Source organism: Pogoniulus pusillus, chromosome Z (genome assembly GCF_015220805.1).
Source record: "Pogoniulus pusillus isolate bPogPus1 chromosome Z, bPogPus1.pri, whole genome shotgun sequence".
Lineage (NCBI taxonomy): Eukaryota > Metazoa > Chordata > Aves > Piciformes > Lybiidae > Pogoniulus > Pogoniulus pusillus.
The window spans coordinates 87585429-87607220 of NC_087309.1; the positions used below are offsets into that span (position 1 = coordinate 87585429).

Below are 21792 nucleotides of genomic sequence, written 5' to 3' on the forward strand. Positions count from 1 at the left end.
TTGGCCTTCCTCTAGTCCTCAGACACCTCTCTTATCCTCCATGACCTTTCAAAAGTGATGGAGAGTGGTAGAGCAACATCATCAGCCAGCTCCCTCAACACACATCCATGCATCCCATCAGGGCCCATGGATTTGTGCATGTTCAGTTTACTCAAACGATCATCATCAACCAGTGCAGAGTCTTCCTTCCTCCAGGTTTCCTCTCTCACTTCCAGGGTCATGAACTACCAGATCTAGGCTGACATATGGAGAAGCTTCATTAAACTATACTTCTACAAAATAGGTATTAATGTACTTGCTTTTTCTCCTTATGAAAAATATTGACATAGTTCTGCTCTTTATATGCTTTTTATATGCTTTTCATCCTTATTTTATATGCTTCTACTTTTTATATGCTTTTCCTCCTTATTAAAAATACTGACATAGTTCTGCTCTTTATACCAAAATGTCATTCTTCAGATCACTGCAGTACCATTTATCCTCCCTATCACTTTTTTTCTGCCAAAACTGGGTTTTAGATGGCTAAACCAGTAACTTTATTCTTCACTTATTTAAAACAAATTTTAAGCAACCTTAATTTTAGAAGTTTTCAAATACTAGAGACTAAACTTGAGGTTCTGACAGCTTTCTTACCTCCATGAAGCAAACTTTTTGCACCTGAATGTTGGTAAAACCATTGCATAATAATCAGTATTACCTTGTTTAACAGCTAGCAGGCACATGCAGAATAGCCAGTGTAAAGTATGCCATGATACACAGTTTAGTACACAAATAGTGATGGAGCTTTAATGCCCATATATTTTGAATCGCTTTTTATTTGTACATGATACTGTGGAAATCTATATGTAAATTATGAATCTAATAAAACCTTAGGTAATCTTGTGTAAAAAAAAATATAAAGCACTGCAAATAATTTAAAGAGCACTGTCTTGCAGTTAATATGCCAAATTGCTTTCAATATTTTTTTAATCTTTGTAGAGCTTATCAGAATTATTAACATTGCAGATGACCTTCCAGGCTATCCTGCTTTGCCAGCAGCCATTCGTGTCTGTATGATGTGCACAGGTTATGAGGCACACAATACTTCCAAGTCCTGAATGCAAAGAATATCATCTATAGTTTGCAAACCACATTATTTTAGAACTTGACACTGCCTAAGAGAGTCAGTATAATTCAACTGCTTTCCAGTTTTCAGGATGACGGCAAGTATTCTCCCCAAAAGCTCTGTAGCTTACTATTTCTGCTCCTTCCATTCTGGCCTACTCACAACAGTACAGCCAAGTTGTCCTCACCTTGTAAAATAGTATGTCACAACAGCCCCTGCTACTGTCATCTGCTGACAGGCTAAGATAAACTCGCTGATCCAGATGAGTCCTACTACATGGTACCACCACATGTATTTCAAAGGGCCTACCATCCGAAATTCAACAAATCCTTCTTCATTTGGGACAGGACTACCTAGAAGTAAATGAGAATAAAAACAGGAAATAGTGCTTACATCACCACATAAAAGGAGGAAGTGCAGTATTAGTAGTTTATAACCATCTACACCAGAACCCCTCTGGCTTCTAATAGTAAGTCAAAATGTCATGCTTATAAAGGTTGTTCACAAGAAAGCTTTTGAGACAATGAGTACAATGGCATTTTTAAAAAGCACTAAAAAAACAAACCTGTTTTCTGGGCATACCCAAAATCCCACAACACTTCTTACTTCTCAGTCACATGGTTAAGATTTCTAAAATTAACCACCATCAAGCAGCAAAATGTTTCAAACATAATAGAATCTTGCTTTCACTCATTCTTTATTTCTGTGTGGTTTTCTGTTAATATTAGTCATACAGTAAGAATCAGTATTAAAAATTCATAGCTCCTTATATCTAGGCATCAACTACTTTTGTTTTCCTTGTACTAACTCTTTGTGCATGTATTTGAACAATACTTGTAGTTTTAAAGGTAATCACAGATATAAGGAGCAGCTTCAGAGATTCTAAACATACGATTTCACACATTCATAAATCTATTGACTTTTCCCCTAATCTGAACAGCAATATAGAATCACAGAATCTTTCTGGTTGGAAAAGACCTCTAAGATCATCAAGTTCAACTTTTGACCTAACACCACTGTGGCCATTAAACCGTCACCTGAAGTGCCATGTCTATGTGTTCTTTAACACTTTCAGAGACAGTGACTCCACTACCTTCCTGTGCAGTCTTGCTCTAATGCCCAACAACTTTTGCATCTAAACCTCCTCTTGTGAGTCTTGAGACAATTTCCTCTCATCATATCACTTGATACTAGGAAGAAGAGACCAAAACCTCACTACCACCTTTCAGGTCATTGTAGAGAACAAGAGGGTCTCCCTTCAGCCTCCTTTTCTGGAGGCTAAACAACCCAGGTTCCCACAGCTGCTCCTTATCAGACTTGTTCTCCAGACCCTCCCATCCTCAAACAGATCCACACTTCTACTCAGTTTGGTGTCATCTGTGAAGTTACTGAGGGTGCACTCAATTCCCTCATCTAGATCACTGACCAAGATGTTAAACAAGACTGGCCCCAGTACTGAGCCCTTAAGAACACCACTTGTGACCCTCCACCAACTGGATTTAACTCCATTCACCACCACTCTGGGCCCAGACAGTGAGTCAATTGTTTACCTAGGAAAGCATCCAGCCATCCAAAGCCATAAGCAGTCAGTATCTCCAGGAGGATGCTGTGGGAAACTGTCAAATGCTTTACTGAAGTCCAGATAAACAAGATCTACAGCCTTTCCCTCATGCACCAAGTGGGTCATCTTGTGATAGCAAATCAAGTTTGTGAAGCAGGACCTGGCCTCAGCACCTGGATGCCTTGCACATAGTGCATAACAGCACTCAAGATCTGCCTCATGACCTTCCCTGGCACTGAGGTCAGACTGACAGGTCTGTAGTTCAAGTTATTCTGGTCCTTCTTGTAGGTAGGTATCACTAAGCCAGGACTACTGATGAAAAGTGGCTTGGTGAGCACTTCTGCAGCTCTCTTAGGACCCTTGGATATATGCCATCTGGCTCCACAGACTTGTGTACGTCTAAGTGGCACAGAAGATCACTAACTAACTCATCTTGGGGATCGTCTGCTCCCCATCCCTATCTTTCAGCTCAAGGGGCTGGGTATCCATCAAACAACTGGTTTAACTACTAAAGACTAAGGCAAGGAACATATTGAGTACCTCATCCTTTTTCTCAGCCTTTCCCACTGTTTTCTCCCCTGCATCTAACAAAGGACAGAGATTCTCCTTCCTGTGGTTGATGACATATTTGTGTAAGGATTTCCTGTTCTCTTTAACAGATGAAGCCAAATTAACTTCCATTTGGGATTTTGTCCCTCCTTTCTCTGCATGCTCTCACAGGTTTGTAGTCCTCCTGAGTGGCCTGCCCCTTCTGCCCATGACCACAGACTTCTTATCTTCCCTAGTTGCAACCAGATCTCTCCATTCAGCCAGGCCAGTCTCCTTCACTGCTGACTCATCTTTCAGCACATGGGGATGGACTGTTTCTGCATCCTTAAGACTTCCTTCTTAAAGAATGTCCAGGCTTCCTGGACTCCTTAGCCTTTCACAACTACCTCCCAAGAGACACTGCCCGCCAAGTCTCCGAAACAGGCCAAGGTGATCATTCTACTGAAATCCCTCTTTACTCTTCCAACAACTGAGAACTATCATTTCATGACTACTGTGCTCAAGATGCTCCCCAACCACTCACAAAATCCTCCCCTAGTTAGTTCCCTCACCAGGTGTATTGGGAAGTTATCCTCCACACACTCTTGGAACCTCTGAGACTGCTGCCCCTCTGCAGTGATATTTCCAGCAGAAGTTGGGCAACCTGAAGTAAACCACAAGAACAAGGGCCAGCAACTGTGAGATCTCTGCCAGATGCCTCAAGAATATTTTATTATTTCTCTCTTCATCCAGAAGACCACCATAGTTGAGACTGACAGCAAACAGAATTGTGGCATAATTCTCCTCAGATAAGCATTATTTTAGCACACTAATCCACATTGAGATGCTTCATTCTATAAAAGTGCTTCATGAATGGCTGATGAGATTCAGTGAAGTGTACCAAAATAACATCATGTGTATAAAACACTGATTAGGCTAAGCTCTGGTAACACCTTCTCCACCTTCTAATATAAACATTATTTTCTTGTGAATAATGGAACTATTGAAGTTATTTTGGGTTTAATGAACAAGCTCTTTCTAATTGTAGGTGTCTTCTCATAGACAGTTATTCTTGTCTGGATTTGAAAGATCTGGCCCTGTTCACACAAAGGTTTTGTTTAACTGGTATCAGTGAAGATACTGAGTGCATGTAAAGCTGAAAGCACCAAATGAAAGCACTCAATATAGCTAAAAGCATTTTAAAAGCTAAAAGTCTCAGCAGAATCAAGGCCAAAGGAGGAGTTTTGTCAATAAAATAAAGAATCAATTCTGCCACAAATACTGTTCCTGTGCAGTGGTCTTAAACTCAAAGAATGAAACACAGGACTGAGTCTTAACTCATTTACAGAAGTGAAGATTTTTCTGCACAAAGCAGAGCATGTAATGAAAACTGAAAACTTCAACAATGAGAACAGGAACGTAAAAATTCTACTGTCACAATCTCCTGCTCAGAGTCCAGGCTATGAAAAATACTTCTCTTGTATTATCCTGAAATAGCTCTCTGACCTCAAACACTGCTACATTTAGATTGGCAGTAAACAATATATTTCAAAATTCTAAGGTTTTCACAATGAATGATGGTCCTACTGAATATAGTTTCTTATAGCATAACACAGATGTTATTGATTTTGTAAAAGCAGTTGCTAGGTCTCTCTGTTAAAGTAACTAAGATATGGACCTACAGGATCAACTAATTCTAGACAGTCTTGTCAGACCTTGAATACAAACAAAGCTCTCATTCTCCACTCTCTTCATAGAAGTTGAGAGTATATTGACTGTTTTCAGAAGACAGTGAGCTCACCAATCATCTTGGAAAATTTGGCACCTAAGTTATGAACACTGAAAACTAATTCCAGTATATTTACATTTTGGGAAATACTAATTTTATGCAAGAGGTCTTTCATTACTATGCCTTCACCTGTGTGAGTGCTGGCCACGATACAATAACTTTTAAGATTAGCTGCAAGATTAGGCTGGTTTTAACCTCTCTGTGTAAAATTAGAGTGAATTACTCAAAAAGCTGTGACAGCAGTCTTATTAATGGAGCCTCGTGGTTTGCAGCATACCGATTTGCATCAAATATAAAAGCCAGCCAAAGGCACCAAGCAACACAGCGGGCATGCAGACTGATAAACACACAACTTCCTTCAGACAAGTGTTCTGAAGTCACTACAGCAGACCAGAACACAAGCACAGTATGTGGGATTTTTTTTTCTATGGATGGCCACAAGCTTTTTAACTAACTCTGCCTGATAATATACAAAAAAGAGTGGAATTTATTAAAAAAACAAACAAAAAACCCAACAACAAAAAAAAAAAAAACCCAACTAGTAGCTCTTACCTGTAGTACCAAGAAAAAGCAGCACTGTGATCCAGTATGCCCAGAAGAGGACAAGCACAAAGAATGTCCAAAAGGGCTGGAAGACTAGCAGCGGCAGGTGGATGAAGACCTTGCCAGCCACGTGGAACAACGCAATGGTGAGAGCTACTCGTTTGCGCATAATTAACATGATTAAGAACAGGATAACCTGGAGAGAGGAATTTCAAAATCATATTTTAAAGAACTGAAAAATAAGCAACCTGTTATTTCTCACAGTTAGCTAGACATGAAAAAAACACACCAAATGAATACATTCTCCATCCGCAGGATCACAAGATCTCTAACCTCAATGAGTTTTTTTTGGTGAGAAATCACTTTCCAAATTGTGTTTTTGGGGAATTCCTGTCTCATAGTCACGGATTTGGAATCAGCAGCAGCCTCAAACTGATGAGAGCAGAAGAAATTCTATCCTCAGTTATATTTTACAAACCAGCCAGCACGATTTAACAAAGAACACTATTTAATATTTATAGTTGAGTATGGTGTGGTGGTCTTGTCATGGAAGTTAGTCAAACACTGTGAAGTTTTAGAAGTAGTCAGTGACTCAGAAAAGATCAGCAAGGCCTAAAGAAGATAAAAATCAGTTCAGTAACTGGTGTCAGTACTTCAGTTGACAACGAATCTTCTGTAAATGGAAGTAGTTCGGGAACAACCAATTTCAGAAGTAGAACTGGTCTAAGGACTGGATTAAGAGGTAAAAAAAATCCTAAAGTGAAATTATATGAGGCCAGTATTGTGCCTACTCTTGGAAGAATGTGAACATTTCACAGTAGAGGTTTCATAGTTCAGACTTATGAACTCTATCCTGACTCAAAACCAGATATTAGAGAACAATGCCTACGAGCTAAAAAAAAATAAAATTAAAAAATCAACCCATTCTGTAACAGAGCTTACATTAGAAATAAATTCCTCAAGGATGTCTGCAATATAAACCTTTCACTTGAGTAAAAATGTAGAGATCACCAGGCAGACGGAACACAAACATAAGGCAGTCATTAGCATGGCATACCGTGAAGACTGTGGCTGAAATGGCATAGACCAGGAGAGCCTGAAGATTGTCTTTGGCTATTTGAGTCTCAACGACACCAACAGATACTCGTTGCTTTGCATACAGCCACCACAGGACTCCTGTACCACCTATGTTTTAGAGAGAGAGAGGAAAAGAAAGGAGATAAATGAAAGATGATGGTTTTCTGTGACACAGTCATGCTACATAGTATCAGAAAACTAAATAATTTCTTCTTTTTAAGTCCAGTCTGGTACAGAATACTGAAAAGCATGAATGTTTAACCTAGCAGGAACTTCAGAGAAGTGTTTAGTTCTCTTCCGTTGCTCTTTTCTCAAGTGGATATACTCTTTTCACAGCCTCACCCCTTTACCACCAGCTTTTTGTGGTTTAGGGTGAAATGCATAAAAGAAGTAGTCCATGGGGAGCCTGAACAATGAAGATCACAGCTCCTTGTAGACAGGTAATACAGGAACACAAAGAAGAATGAAGAGTTATATGGTAGGATGTATGTATTTCTATAGAGTAGGGATGTAAGAATTTAGGACATGAAACAGAGAGGGACCTTTGTATTAGGATGCAAAATTACAGGAGGAAAAAAAGGAGCCTTCAAGTCTTGGGAAGATTAACTAAGGAGAGAAGTAATAGCTCTGTTGCTGAAAACATGCACCACATATTGGTGTCCTAGAGCTACATTTCCTTCAGACGTCTTTTGGGCATGGGAAAAAACAGCAGTGAAAGGCAGAAAAGGCCAGTATAATACAAGGTACTTTCTTCTATTCTCTGTTTCAAAGTCTTAGCCTTACAGCCAGAATATCCTTCTATGCTAGCTATCTTTCCAAAGTAAAACTTCTCACAAATATAGGACTCCATTCCCTCAGGGAAATAACCTCTCCCCTTTGATAAACTTTTTTTTTCCCTCTCACTGAGTAGTCTTCTCTGTTCTGTTGTTATCTCTGAATCAGCCACATAAAGTCATCTAGAGAGCACAAGTCTTTGCTGAAGGTACTCCACTCAGGTCTAAAACAGAGGATGCTCTCCTGGCATGTCCTAAACAAACTCAACAGAGAGTAAGCAGTATGTGTATGACATGTTCCTGTTCAGCCTGCATAATGGATGTGATTTTTTAGAACGTAATAACAGATGGCAGCAAAATAAGTCATTCAAATCTGTCACTGACTATAGTTGCTCAGATTTTGAAGAGAATGAAAATAAGTAATCTATTTTTGGCTTTCCTGTGGTCCTGAGACCAGTGATCCTGAAAAAAATGCAGTTGGTCTGCTGATTTCTTCCATCCTTTGAGAGCATGAATTACAAGAATTACACTGCTAATGCTTCCTAATTTAATTATTCTATTTTTGTTCCTTGCCTACAGTCATCTGCTCATAAATTTTGGCTTAGCTAGTAAGTACCAATAATAGAAAACTTTGGGTTTACAAATGTAAAGGTTAATGTGATAAAGTAAGGCTACTTTGATGCAAGCTGTATAATTCTGGATGACATGATCTCTGGCCATTTCCAAGATGGCACAGCTGGCTGCATCTCATATGTGACAGAGGTCATGCAAGACTGAGTCATACAGAAATACAAGGATTTAGAAATGCTAGAAAAGCATCTTTATGTCCTCTCCTTAAGAACAGATCACAGATACACTTAGAGAGTTCCTCACAGAACTGAAAGTGGCGATAAGCATTCCACGGTTGCATGGACAAATCTTTGTCCTGAGGTCCCCCGATGTGCTTAAATAACAACTACCCTTTGATTCCACAATGCTTAGGTACAGACGTCAAACACACTCAGCCTAGCTGCCTTGCTAACATGTTTGGAAGGTCAATTAAGAAGCAAGGAACGTGTAGGGCTGTGCTACAAGTGCTGTGAGGAACATCCTGTATTGATTATGTGGGCTCTAGTAGGCTACACTGACAGTAAGCTTGTCAGCCAAGCAGGGTGTGCAGAAAGTCTCTTAAGAAGCAACTTGCTCTCTAAAAGAGGACTGCAATTACAAAGGTGGTATGGTATTTTGCAAGGGATGGAATGGTGGTATGGAATTGCAAGGGATTCAAGGGAAAGCTAGAGGAAAATGCATAGCCCAAGATATGTGCAGTGTGTAGAACACAGAGCACAAAGATTAGAAGTGTGCATTCAGAAACTTACCAAGTGATCCCAGAATGACAAGAATTGTTAAAATCCAGACAAGTACTCTTGAAATGTACCTGATTATAACCATCAGAATCATGGACAGCACTGCAAAAGAAGAAAAATAAAATAAGCAGAGCAATTATTTCAAGTAGAAACAGACTTCCTCATTCTCCCACTGCAATAACATAACTGCTTTCCAAGAGAATTTTTTAGACAGAGACTTCTTTTCTGGGGCTTACAAACTCACTGCACAGACAGTTAAGAAAATTTGGCACCTCTGTAATTTCTGCTTTGATACTGTTGATCGAAACAAAGAGTGTATAAATACATTTAAATGATACATTAAATACAAGACATAATGTGTGCACACAGACAGAGATGTATTTAGACAATGACAAAACGGACAACAGGACATGACAGTACTCCAGAGTCTGGTAACATAAGCACACCTTCTGAGGACCAGAGTAGAACTTGCACTCAAATATGCTTGTCAAACAAGTGCAGATAATGTGATGTCTGTTTATTCCAAAATGTCATGTCAGTAACAAGTAAAAAACTTAAGACATCATTCCCAAAATGAATTCATTTAGTTCCACTACCATTCAGGAACTGCATGTTAAAACAGACCTCTACAATCTCTGTCAGCTAAGATTTAGTGAGTGGTGTAAACACACGTGCATGTTTATGCATGTATGTATTTGCATACAGCAGTTACATGAAACCCACTGAAACGTGGCTTCCTGAAGTACACAATGTTAGCTGTTGTTTAAAAAACAAATAAATTCTGGCTATAAAAAATACTGTTAAAATTAGCTGTATGCCAAATTCTGCACTCAAACTTCTGATTCTAACTGAACAGTAGCTCTGCTAACCAGCTGACCACTCTCTTTTGGAACCATAAAGGCAGACTAAAACTAAAAGCTTTCTTTATCTGGTACAGTTTTGCAGTGTTTCTTTCTAAACAACACTCTGCTCATACACATGGCTAATATCTGTAGCCTCTCATTTTAGATTTCAGATTTTATACGTCACAAGAGTACATCAGAGTCATTAGGAAAGTAATTTATGTATGTGAGCAGCACTTCACCTTAGTTCACAAGATTTTGTTGAAACACCACTTCAGTGTAGTACAATTTATTACCATAGCACAGAGGCATTTTACAACTGTAAATATGATTCAGCACCTCTATACTGCTGGGAATTCTAAGGTCTTCTGACAAAGCTAAGATTTTAAAGACCTTAAGTTTTTAAATTTTGGGGAAAGGAAAGAAGGAGGTAACATACAATACCACAAACAGGCACCCAAGTTTTTTGTTTTCCTCTGAAAGTTCTCATATCCCTGCACAAGTATGTTAAATGAAACAAACAAAAGCCTCTAAATTCTAGGAGAGTGTGCTGTTGTGCATTTCTCACTCTGACTTTTTTTTTAATTATAAAGGGTTTGTCTGAACTTGGGTTAGCAGAAGATGGTATTAGAAATGGGGAATACTAGCACAGAAATTAGGAGAATGGGGATGCTGTGTTAACTACAACAAAAATAACACTGGCTCAGTAACAGCCACACATCCTCAATGACATAACTAGTGGAAGAGGGGGGAAAAGAAAAAGGAATGCATGTGTATATTGCTTCTGAACAATTTATCAGCTGTTAAATAAAATTTTAAAAGAGCAGCAGTCTGAATCATTTTATAAGGCCTTATTGCTATCATACATATATTTTGCTCATATTTGGGTTAGAGGGTGTTAACAAGCTCCTAATGCAGTACTAAGAAATAGCTAGTAATGAGAAAAACAATTACCTAGTGATAACAAGCAAAGTCCCATTATAATCTCTTTGCTGGTCATAACTCCACTAATCAGCCTGTGTAAGACACTACTGTCACTGACAAAGGTGATCAGGGCCTCTGCAAACTTGGCATAGCAGGAAATGTTCACAGGAGCACAGCGATGGAAGAATGGAATAGGTGCACTGGTGACACAAGAAAAAAAAAATCAGAAAAAAAAATTACTCCTACTTAATATAAATGCCACATCAACACAGAAATGAAAAGTGAATAGATGCAACCATTCCACCCTCGTAACATCACAACCAGAAACCATGTGTTGAATGTACACGTGCTGCTGGAATGAGGATGATCACAATGGGAAGTGATGCAGTTCTTACAAGTAACCCTGTAAGGCTGGAGTGCACAGTCCAGTAGGAAATTATTACCCTCCCACCCTTAAACAGTAAGGCTCATAAAATATCTATTTCGCCTGAAACACCTTTCATTCAAGTGCCAAGTGGTGTACCAGCAACTAAAACAAAGCCTTTCACTCATGTTAGAGTGGAATGCTGGCCCATATTTGCAGCAAAAGAAATCCCAGAATGAGAACAATCTCCTTGCAAGCATGCATTTTTATGCTAAAAGACATCAGCACTTATGTAACTGCTGCCAAGCAAAACCATTATATTTATTCTTAGTTTTTCCCCGTAAGAAACTTGTGCTCACACTGAGGAAGTGCTTATTTCCATTATCTTTAAAACTGTGCACTACATTCTTTGCAAAACGGGCAGAGGTGCCTCTGTTGTTTCACTACTCCTCAACTGTTTAGGAAGTGTCCTCCTTAAAAATACTGATGCTATGCTTCAAACTTTGCAGAATGCTCAGCAGAACATGCTATCACATCCAACAGAGGAAGATACAAAAGAGGAAAAAGTTGACTTGAAAAGTGTGCCATTTTGTTTTTCAAATGCTTCACATTAAGTAGCTCAGAAACCAGGTTAGATTTTGAAGTGGCCTATTACATCTTTCGGCCAATCTTCCCAATTACACTTCAGACACGTGTGCCTTCCTATAACTCAATCTGATGGAAGAAAAGCCTTTCATATAGCCAGTCTTTTCTTCTAACCTTTGTAATTGTTTCACTCTGCCCAATTTTCCATATTTAAAAGATTTCAGAGACTGCAGCAGCAATGCACATCATCTTTTGTGGTTTCCTCATTTCTGCAATGACCTAAACCCCCGCAATTTTCTGTACTTGGTAACTATTTGTTGAGCCCATGCCTTCCCCAATTTCTGCCATTTTAAACATGTAGTGAGTAAACCAGCAGCCTCACTTCTATGGCACACTCCTTCTATGAACCAAGTTTTTGCTGGAAAAAATACAGCATGCTAGAAACCATTAGTGTGTAATTGCTCTGTGCAGAATTTGGGAGGAATTTTAATCATTTGTCATATCTATGTAATTAGTGGCTTATAGGGTTTTGTTTGAAGTGCTTGAAGATTAAGATTAAACACTTAAATTTACTGTGCTGAGCAGATAAATGCATCTGGAAATGTTCATATTGATGGTCTGCTTTTGGGTAGTGAAGGAGACAGCAGTTAAGCACAGCAAAGTAACTGTGAATAGTCACAGTTGTTAAAAAACAAATTAAACCCATAATGGTGGCTGCTCTATTTAAAAGGCAGCCCATGTACCCCCTCAGCCTCTTATGCAACAGCCTGTTTTGGAATATGAAGCATACTGCAGTTCATTATAAGCAGTTATACTGGAATAGACTGGAATTTGAGATGTTTATTTAATTGCTAACTGCTCCAGCTTTGCAGAAAACCTAGAGCATTTAGAAGTTGCCAGTATCAGTAACAAAGCTCAAATTCTGAGCTGGGAGTAGGCTAAGGACTGTTGCTCCTGCATCCAAATATGAAAGTATCTGTTTTGAAAAGGAGAACTAATCGGATTAAAATAGCATCCAAAATACAATCCAACAGAGAAGAACATGGTTTTTGTGCACCACAGTTTATATTACTCATCTAACATCCCTTAGGCAATTTCACTACACATTTTAAATTACCTATTTTCATGTGCAATAATTCATTTCTAACTTTGTTGTAATTAATAAAAAAATCTGGTTAGTGGTTCCTACAAGGTTTAATGAGTAAATAGGGCTCTTGAGAATCCACCTTTCAGATATGCTGCTGTTTCAGTGGGTCTCACTGGAGGAGTAGGTGAGGTAAGATGTCTTACTTCATAGAAAAAAACTCCACAATAATAGATATATTCTGTGACTTGTGACATTTTATATGGCTTCTTGATTATAACTTCGTGTATTACATACTGGAATGGAATTACAAGTTTTTGAGAATAAAGTGATGCTGAATCATGAGTACTGTCCAAGTCAGTAAATGATGGTGTTAAAAATTGTATTTCTAAAGTATTATTCAAATGAAGTTAAGAGATCTGATTGTTCAGTTAGTAAATTTCACATGACTGCTTTTTCTTACTACTGCAGGTGGAAATGTACAGAAGCCTGTTGTGTGTGGATCTTGGCTTGAACGTCACCGCTGTTAGCTGCTTTTGGACCTCTAGAGGGCAGCCCCTTGGCACAGCTCTGCACAGTTGGTTGATACATAAATGCTCCAGAGAAAACCTGGATAGATTTTCCTCTGGAATCCTCTAAACAGCGAAATTATGCTCTGCTGAGGCTGACATATACTAGGCATGGTTTCCAGAAGAAACATATATCACTGGCTGCATTGCTAGACTGCACTGCTGTGTCAAAATTGGACATAATGCCTTGAAACTGGAGGATCAGAGTCCGCTGAAATATGAAGCCTCATCTGAAGTGCATGAAAAAAAGCATGGCTATCAAACAAAACACCAAGAGACAGTCCTCACAGCATTAGCTACCTCCAGCCCATGGGCCTAATGGATATAAGTTCATACCTCTGACAGGTCAAGCCTGAGAACATGAATGGCAGGTATGCTCTCACTGAATGCCTCAGTCTACAGGACATTGGGCTTTCAATTGTCTTCACAGGATTCTGTTTCCTCGCCACATTACACTAATTTAGTCATATAATTTAACTATAAAAATCTGAAAACCAGAGTGGCTTATAAGTAAAACATTGTCCCTGCTTTGTCTTAGAGCATTAAGGTCAGACTTTTTAATCTCAGAAATACTCGTATATTTTACATTTCATTTTTGTCAAATAAAGAATTGGAAATACTCCATCCATACAATAGCTGCTGAAGAGTAACTCTTGAGGTAGCTGAGGAAATGTGCATAGTATCATTAGAGCTCTGACATACCATTCTAGCTTTCTGTTCTCTTACTAAGCCATACTCATTCAGATTTAATAATATAGTGAGAAAAGTCAACGTAATTTTGGCAAAAATTAGGACTAACAAGCTTTTCCAGCATGCAAGGTGGCACTGAAGTTTTAATCTGATTTTGTGTTACAGCTATAACAGCTGGTTAGCTGCATGGAATATTACCCTGCTGTGGAGATTTTTTTTTAAGTTAATATTCCAGCTGCTCCTTATTGTCACTACCACGTAATAAAATTGTTGACTGGAGAGGTTACAATGAAGACAAGGGAGACTCAAACCAGAGGTTTTAAGACTGACAAAATTATCAATTAAAATAACAGAAAACTCTGCCTAGGAAAAGACTCAGCAGTCTGAGTATGTCTGAGAAGCTAAACTTTGAGAAAATAGATGATTCTTTTTAAGTGAGCAGAATTATTGACAAAAGAATGTGCACAGCAGCAAGTAAATGCACATCTTTTCTCAACAATGCTCATCTCCACGGTTCCAAGCAGCACAGCTAGCCGTGTTGATGGGGTATGAATTTTTTCCACACTACAATATAGCCTAATAACAGTATAAATATAACATCTGAAAAAAACAAACTCAAATGGCCCTGTTTGTAAAACAGCCCTCTTTTTTTTTTGGTACTTGAACATCCTTGTATCAGTCATTTTGGGACTGAAAGAATAGAAAATGAAGCAATTTGCTAAATTGCTGAAGTGAAGTATAAGAAGTGAGCACTGCATCTCAATACAGCCTTTTTCTTCCCAAGGAACCAAACTGCTTCATAACTGTCTCCGATCTGCATTGCTGACAGGCAGATGGCTATAGGGTGAAAGACAGTGAAACGGTTGATACTTAGCGGTGTCAGTTTACAGAGATAGAACAGAACTTGAAGATACCAGCTCAACATTCTCAGTAATACATCCTGGCATATTCCTCATTTTTCTTCAAGAGTTGCTTTTACAGTCTTTTTAAAACTGTGGCAATAATACACTAAGACATCCACCTATATGACAGAACAAATCTGTCTTGCATATTTTCCAAAGAACTGTCACGAACAAATATCTCTGCTCCTACCACCCCAATGAGACAAGGTGTAAATATTACCTCTCTGGAACAGGGTATTTAGGACACAACTTGGCAGCTCTTGGGTCTGTGGTGTATTCTGAAGGTGTTAGTTCATAGCTACACAGAGTGGATCCTGTTGAGAGGGAAGAAAAAAAAAAGATTGGAAAAAAATTAAATATTCCTGTTCTTTGAAAATAGCATTAAACTTGCAGCTTCTCACATTATTACCACAAAATTATGCTACAGTTCCTTCTGTAATTGAACAGTGAATCAAGTCCACCACAGGCTTCAGGCTAACAATGACTTCATCTAGCTTTAGGTCTTCCAACATTTGTGTATTTGAGTAGAATAAGCAAATTCACAATGCAGTAGAAAGAAGAACAAAAAAGCATTTTGAAGTGACTCTCCCCTGCAACTTGAGCATGCTTTTTCTTTATTTTCAGAGCATGAGTATTGCATAAGAAAACATTCATTACTGAAAGAAAACATTCAAGTGTTTCTCTATTTTTTCTTCTGGTTTTAAAATACAACCAGTCTATAAACTCCAGGGATAGGAAAAAAGGAAATTGATTAAGTTAGAAATTTGGCTGAAAAACAGCACAAGCTATGTATTAGCTATCCAAAACTTTTAATGAAACAACCATAAACAAATTGGTTTGGCACAATAAAAAACAAGTTGCCTACAACAAAACTCTAAAATAACTGAAGGCTTCCTTAGTCTCTCACACTTGTACGATAGAGGCATATTACCTGGACAGATCTCTTTCCATTTGTCTATATTTAAAACATTGACATCCAAGCCAATGCTGCCAGGAATCAGATTGGAGCAGCAGTCTCTCAGAAAATGCAGGAAGAAGTGAGAAAGTACTCTAACAGTACAAGTTGCCTATCCAGAGAGGAGTTTCTTCCCAAGATTGTGTCCCAACAGGTTGATTTCACTCCCCAGTGTAAAGTCTCTGAATCCACAGCCTTTAGTGTCCTTTCTGCCTATATAATCAAGTACAGGCAACTTCATCACCTTTATAAATATGTAGGTTTCTTTCCATTGTCAAAGTCTCCCCTCCAGTAGTAGTACTTTGTAGCAAAGTTCTACAAACTGGATAATACATACACACCTCTGCCCAAATTAAACCCTGACTTCTGACAAACAGCCTTATCTTGGCCTGAGTGACACCACAGTTATTATCTGTAGAAGTCGCACAAAATACTATTTGCAAAGATCTTGTTTTCTTTGCCACACTGCTACCTCTATGAAAAGTCATCTTCTATGTACAGACTCAAAGAAGACAGAGGGCAGCTGACAGGTTATTCCTTTCAGTCTCTGGAAAACTAATTAAACATCACTTCGACGAATTAGCCTTTTGGGAGCAGGTCATCGAAGAAACAGATTTGTGCAAAGAGAAGGTACAGGTAAAACATCTTATTCTGATACTACTGTTTGAGTTAGCAAGACCTATGAAAGTTTAAAGAATTCAAATCACCTACTTGGCTGTGACAGTTATTTTACCCAAGACACTACTATTATTCCTAAATTATTATCACTTGTAAATTGTGAGAAGAATTCAGAGAACACATTTCTCCAAATAAATAAATAATTTAAGAAAGACACCCTTTCCTTCCTACAGCAATGTACCTATTTCTTCCAGAGAAATAGGTGAGTAACACCAAACTGCCCCACAGGGACTGGCTTTGGGATCCCAACATATAATCTTGCAGAAAAATATTTCTAAACTATTTACTGCAACAGTTTCTGGGCTACTGATGGACACACAGGGTTACTTGTCCCACAGTGCTCTCCGGGGTGCTTTCACCTACACAAGAGTATCCTGAAGACACAACACTGCTTCTATTCCACGGTTTCTTTTACATTAACAGAGTTGCTCCAGCTGCTACAGTATTTGAGGGCCATGACTAAAGTGAAGTATTTTAAAAGACAAACTTTCCTCTTAAGCTTAACCTAACTGTCATGGGTTGAGTTGGATCTGTAGATGAATATTCTGTTATCATGCTGACGTCGTGCCAGATCAAACAAAAGTGCTGGCGAGAGCAAAGTATCACAGCGCTTTAAGTTGTAAGACAAGAGACTTTCTGTTTCTGGTTGCTGCTTCCAGTTTCCTGTTTCAGGGCACTGGTGTTTCCCACTGGGCTGATTGCAGGCCTGGCAGGTAGGGGAGTTGTCATATTGCTGCCTTCTGCTGCTGCTTCTGCTTTTGCTATGCTAAGGTAATTCTGCACCATAGCATCTTATTAAACTCCTTATTTCTGCCCAGAGGATTTATTTTTATTATTTTTTGTGTTGCTTTTCCTCCTATTTGGGGAAGGTGGGCTTGTGGGAGTGGGCTGTGTTAACCCAGGACACATAACCCTAGGACCAACAGCCAAGCATTACCTTTAAAAGCCTTGTTTCTGTTTTGGCTAGTCTTGGATTAGCTGAAGAGCTCTGGCATTCCTAAAATGAGTACAGTTAATACAAATTACATAAAGGTAGTATAGAAAGCCAGGACAACGGTAGGGGATCAAACAAACTGTTAAAGGTCTTGTGCACTCAGAGGATGTAGTACACGGAACAAGACACAATCTCCTGCTTTCCACAGCAACAAGTAAATAGAAAGTTCAAAGCTACCTTTGGAAATCAGAGCTCCAGTGCAGCTTTCCTTCCAGCATTTGCTGTGGTGTAAACAAATGCACAAAACCCCTGCTACGTCAGCACGACTATCAGAGTTTACAAAGTGGTAACTAGTAGAACTTCCTAAATCATCTGCCAAGAGGACTAGCCCATACAGAACAACACTGATATTAGTACTGCCTGAAAGAACAACAGTGGTGGAAAGTATTACAGGAGTTCTGGATCCCATTCTGAGCTGCCCAGTAGTGCTTCCCCATCTGCCATCATTGTTAGTAGGAATTAAAATAAGTACTTTCAGGCCTGAACGTTCAGACTCACATTCAGAGTCAATGATTTCAGCAGAAAATAGAGAACTACACGGAGATACTTGGGATAGCTTCAGTATCAGGAACAGAACAGTTTACTTAGGATGTTAGGAGCATGTTCTACTGAAGCGAGGCATGGCTCCAAGCAGTTGCCACCAAATAAGAGAGTAACTCAAGCTGGAAGCAACCCATAAGGATCAAGTTGAATTCTCTGCTCCTCACAGGACTATGTAAAACTAAATTGCATAACCAAGAACATCTGAATGCCCCTTCTCATAGACACATGGCAAAGGACAGATAGAGATTACAAACTACTGTTTTGATAAGGTAATTTATAATCTTCCATATATGGTCTCACAGTCCAGAGTCTGACTGATGCTACACATACTGTGCACACACATGATGTAATTGACTTCTAAAAGACCATATCATGAATCACAGATTATAGTTAAAAACCTCAACATTTTATTCCATTTTAAGTATTTTGTCTCCTCAAGCAACATCCTGTTAGTCCACCAGTAATGTAACACAAGAACCAAATTCCAGGTCATCACAGATACAGAAAAGTATATAAACCATAGCAGGAATGAGACTGTTAAATGCACTACTAGCCTCTCTACTTTCAGCTCAGTGATAACTCCTCTTGGATTCCATGTGTTTTATGAGTATCATCAAATAAAATATAGCTAACATTGTGAATATATGACTTGGAGATGATTATGTTTGATCAACCCATACAATTCAAGCTAGAAGTACTGACAGCTGAATATTGACAAGAAGTGGAGATAACTGGTTTTCAGGAAGGACAAGAGTCCTAGACTCTAACAGAGACGTCCTTCTTGACTCTTTTCTACTTTTTACACTCCAGATCTTGCCTCAAATATATCTGTCGAACTTTATCATCCCAAAACTGTCAATGTGAATCATATCACCAGCAATAATCGCAGATTATGCTAGCATATTCAGGTCAGCAACATGTCATATACAAGTGGTAGCTTAAGATGCTGGCTCATGTATCTGTAAGGAATTCTGCTGCAAAATCCACAGCCAAAAGCTACAGAACAGGCAGGATGCCAAGCACTTCTTCCACAGAAGGAGATAAATTGCTATCCATTGTTGACTTCTGCCAGTAGGAGAACAAACGCTACAGGACCTTAGAAAAAGAGTAGAGTGCTGATGGGGAGTAATAAGACCACCCTCTCTTCACAAACTCCAGCCAAGGAGAAAAAGATTCAAGCTGTCATGAAAAGTAATACACAGACACTGACTAGTCTTCATTCATTCTTCATCTGCCAAAGATAACACACCCTGCCCATAACTACAGGAAATAATTCTACTCAGAACACAAGCACTGAGAATGCACAAAGCCTAGCCTTGTATAAATTTCCTATTTGCCGGCAAGGTTTTTTCAGAACAAAAGTATTCCAGAAGCAGACACATTCACATCTGATGCTTTATCTTGGAATGAAGTAGCATTTAGCTGCGCAGAAATTAGCACCAGAGCTGGAAAAGAGTGAGAAAACATAGCCATCGATGAGCAGTAGCAGTCAATGTGGAAGCATCAGAAGGCTGCACACAGCTAAACATTGCAGGTATGCCTTTCGCGAATGGTGCAGGAACAGAGCCAAAAGGCCTAACAAGGATTCAGATGACCATACACAAATCTAGTAATACAGGAATATGACAGGCACAAATCTAATTTCTGAGCCTTAATAGAGCCTAGAAAAAATAGCAATGCTTTAAGATGGGAAAAGATAGTCCACTTAGTGGTCAGGACTTCTGATTAATATGACAGATTTATTATTCTTAGTGAAGAAAATAAGGTTCATTCCCTAGATCTGTCCACTGGTGCCTTCCAGAAGCACAGTGTGTGGTTTTATAAAGCAAATTAAGGATCGTATGTATCTAAACTTGTAGTTCTTGCAGAGAGACATACTATTACTTGTCTAAAAAGGCGACTGCCAGAGGGCAGGAGAAATTACAGCTTGGGGACTGAAGAAGTATCTTCTAGTGTCCCCAGGAATGTTCCCAAGAAAAATCCAGTGCAAATCCCCAACAATTAGAGCTTTAAAAGTCTCCAAAACAGCAGACACAGAAAGAACTATTGAGATGGCTAAGCACAACTGCTGTTACAACCAATTGTACATTAAAACAAAATAAATGTTAAAATCCTAGCCAGAATTCATTTTCATGTAATTTAGGTTGTAATTCAAAAGCTCAGACTATGCCTTTCTCTATCCCTCATTCTTAGCAATAGTACAGGAAGTTGAGAGAAGAACTAATTTACCTATTCTTCAACTCACACATTTAGAATAGAATAAACCAGGTTGGAATATACCTCCAAGATCAACCAGTCCAACCTAGCACCCAGCCCTATCAAATCAACTAGACCATGGCACTAAGTGCCTCATTCAGGCTTTTCTTGAACACCTCCAGGAATGGCAACTCCACCACCTCCCTGGGCAGCCCATTCCAATGGCAAATCACTCTCTGTGAGGAACTTCCTCCTAACATCCAGCCTATGCTTCCCCGAGCACAACTTGAGACTGTCCCCTTATTCTGTTGCATCTCTCTTGAATTGAGGAGGTCCCAAACTGGACACAGCACTCAAGGTGTGACCTAACCAGTGCTGAGTACAGGGCAAGAATAACCTCCCTTGACCTACTGGCCACATTGTTCCTGATACAGGCCAGGATGTCACTGGATCACCTGGCCACACTGCTGGCTCATGTCCAGCCTACTATCTGCCAGTACCCTCAGGTCCCTTTCTGCCTGGCTGCTCTCCAGCCACTCCGTCCTCAGCCTGTAGTGCTGCTTGGAGTTGCTGTGACCAAAGTGCAGAGCCCTGCACTTGGCCTTGTTAAATCTCATCCCATTGGCCTCTGCCCACCCATCCAGCCTGTCCAGGTCCCTCTGCAGGGCTCTCCTGCCCTCCAACAGATCCACACCTGCTCCTAGCCTGGTGTCACCTGCAAACGTACTGATGCTGGACTCAATCCCCTTGTCCAGATCATCAATAAAGATATTGAACAGGACTGGGCCCAGCACTGATCCTTGGGAGACACCACTAATGACTGGCTGCCAACTGGATGTGGCACCATTCACCACCACTCTCTGGGCCCAGCCCTCCAGACAGTTCTTGACCCATATCAGAGTGAACTTATCCAAGCCACGAGCTGCCAGCTTTGCCAGAAGCTTGTTGTGGCAGATGGTGTCCAAGATGTTGCTGAAGTCCAGGCAGACTACATCCACAGCCTTGTCCACATTCACCAGATGGGTAACCTGATCATAAAAGATCAGGTTGGTCAGGCAGGACCTGCCCTTCCTAAAGCCATGCTGGCTGGGCCTGATCCCTTAGCCATCCTGTAAGTACTTTGTGATGCCAAACAAAACCAGCTATTTTGCAACCTAATCAAAAATCCACCTAGTCCAGTAGCTGATTTTTCCCCTACTGTATCTCTAGGTCCCCACCACTTACATAGGTAAAGGATACACTTGAGTACTAACTATTAAAATATGCAAACGCTACTATTCTAAGTTTATCTTTTGGCATCTAAAAATATCTACACAGAACTAAGTATTGTAAATTAACAGTAACTACTGTGGGGGAAAAAAAATCTGTCTCTTTTATGCCTAATAATTTGATTTCTTTACTTCTAATCTTATGTTACTCAGATTATGAGATCAAGAAATACTTTTCTTAGCTTTCTCTAAGTTATTTTTTCTTTTAATACACTTGCTCTTCCTGACAAGTTTTCTCTTTTCCAGGCAGAAGAATCATTCAGGTTTTACCTGTGAGTATCTTTGTTTCCTTTCTCAGTATGTGTGCACACTGAGAATATACAGATGAGTTCATATGCATCCATATGTATAAGTTTTTAAAAAGTTAGGAAAATAATTTGTCAAGGAAGGACCAGAACACAGACTCTACAATGCCAATGGAGTTTGAGTTTACAGAAAATAAAGTCCCTATTTTTCTCTTTTCACAAGTGATAAAC

At 39.3% G+C, this 21792-nt stretch overlaps 1 protein-coding gene across 4 annotated transcripts in view; it reads right to left on the bottom strand.

Moving 5' to 3' along the window:
• The window catches only part of SLC44A1 (solute carrier family 44 member 1), a 79957-nt gene that overhangs the window by 18133 nt on the left and 40032 nt on the right, over positions 1-21792 (bottom strand). For all 4 annotated transcript variants that reach the window (XR_010301412.1, XM_064140912.1, XM_064140913.1 and 1 more), the window contains exons 5-10: positions 14903-14996; positions 10519-10688; positions 8735-8824; positions 6584-6711; positions 5536-5722; positions 1293-1458 (exon numbers count right to left, since the gene is read on the bottom strand). Coding sequence is in view for 3 of the 4 variants with exons in the window: in XM_064140912.1 (XP_063996982.1) it covers positions 1293-1458; positions 5536-5722; positions 6584-6711; positions 8735-8824; positions 10519-10688; positions 14903-14996 (835 nt within the window). In the remaining variant the exon portion in view is untranslated. The remainder of the gene's footprint in view (positions 1-1292; positions 1459-5535; positions 5723-6583; positions 6712-8734; positions 8825-10518; positions 10689-14902; positions 14997-21792) is intronic.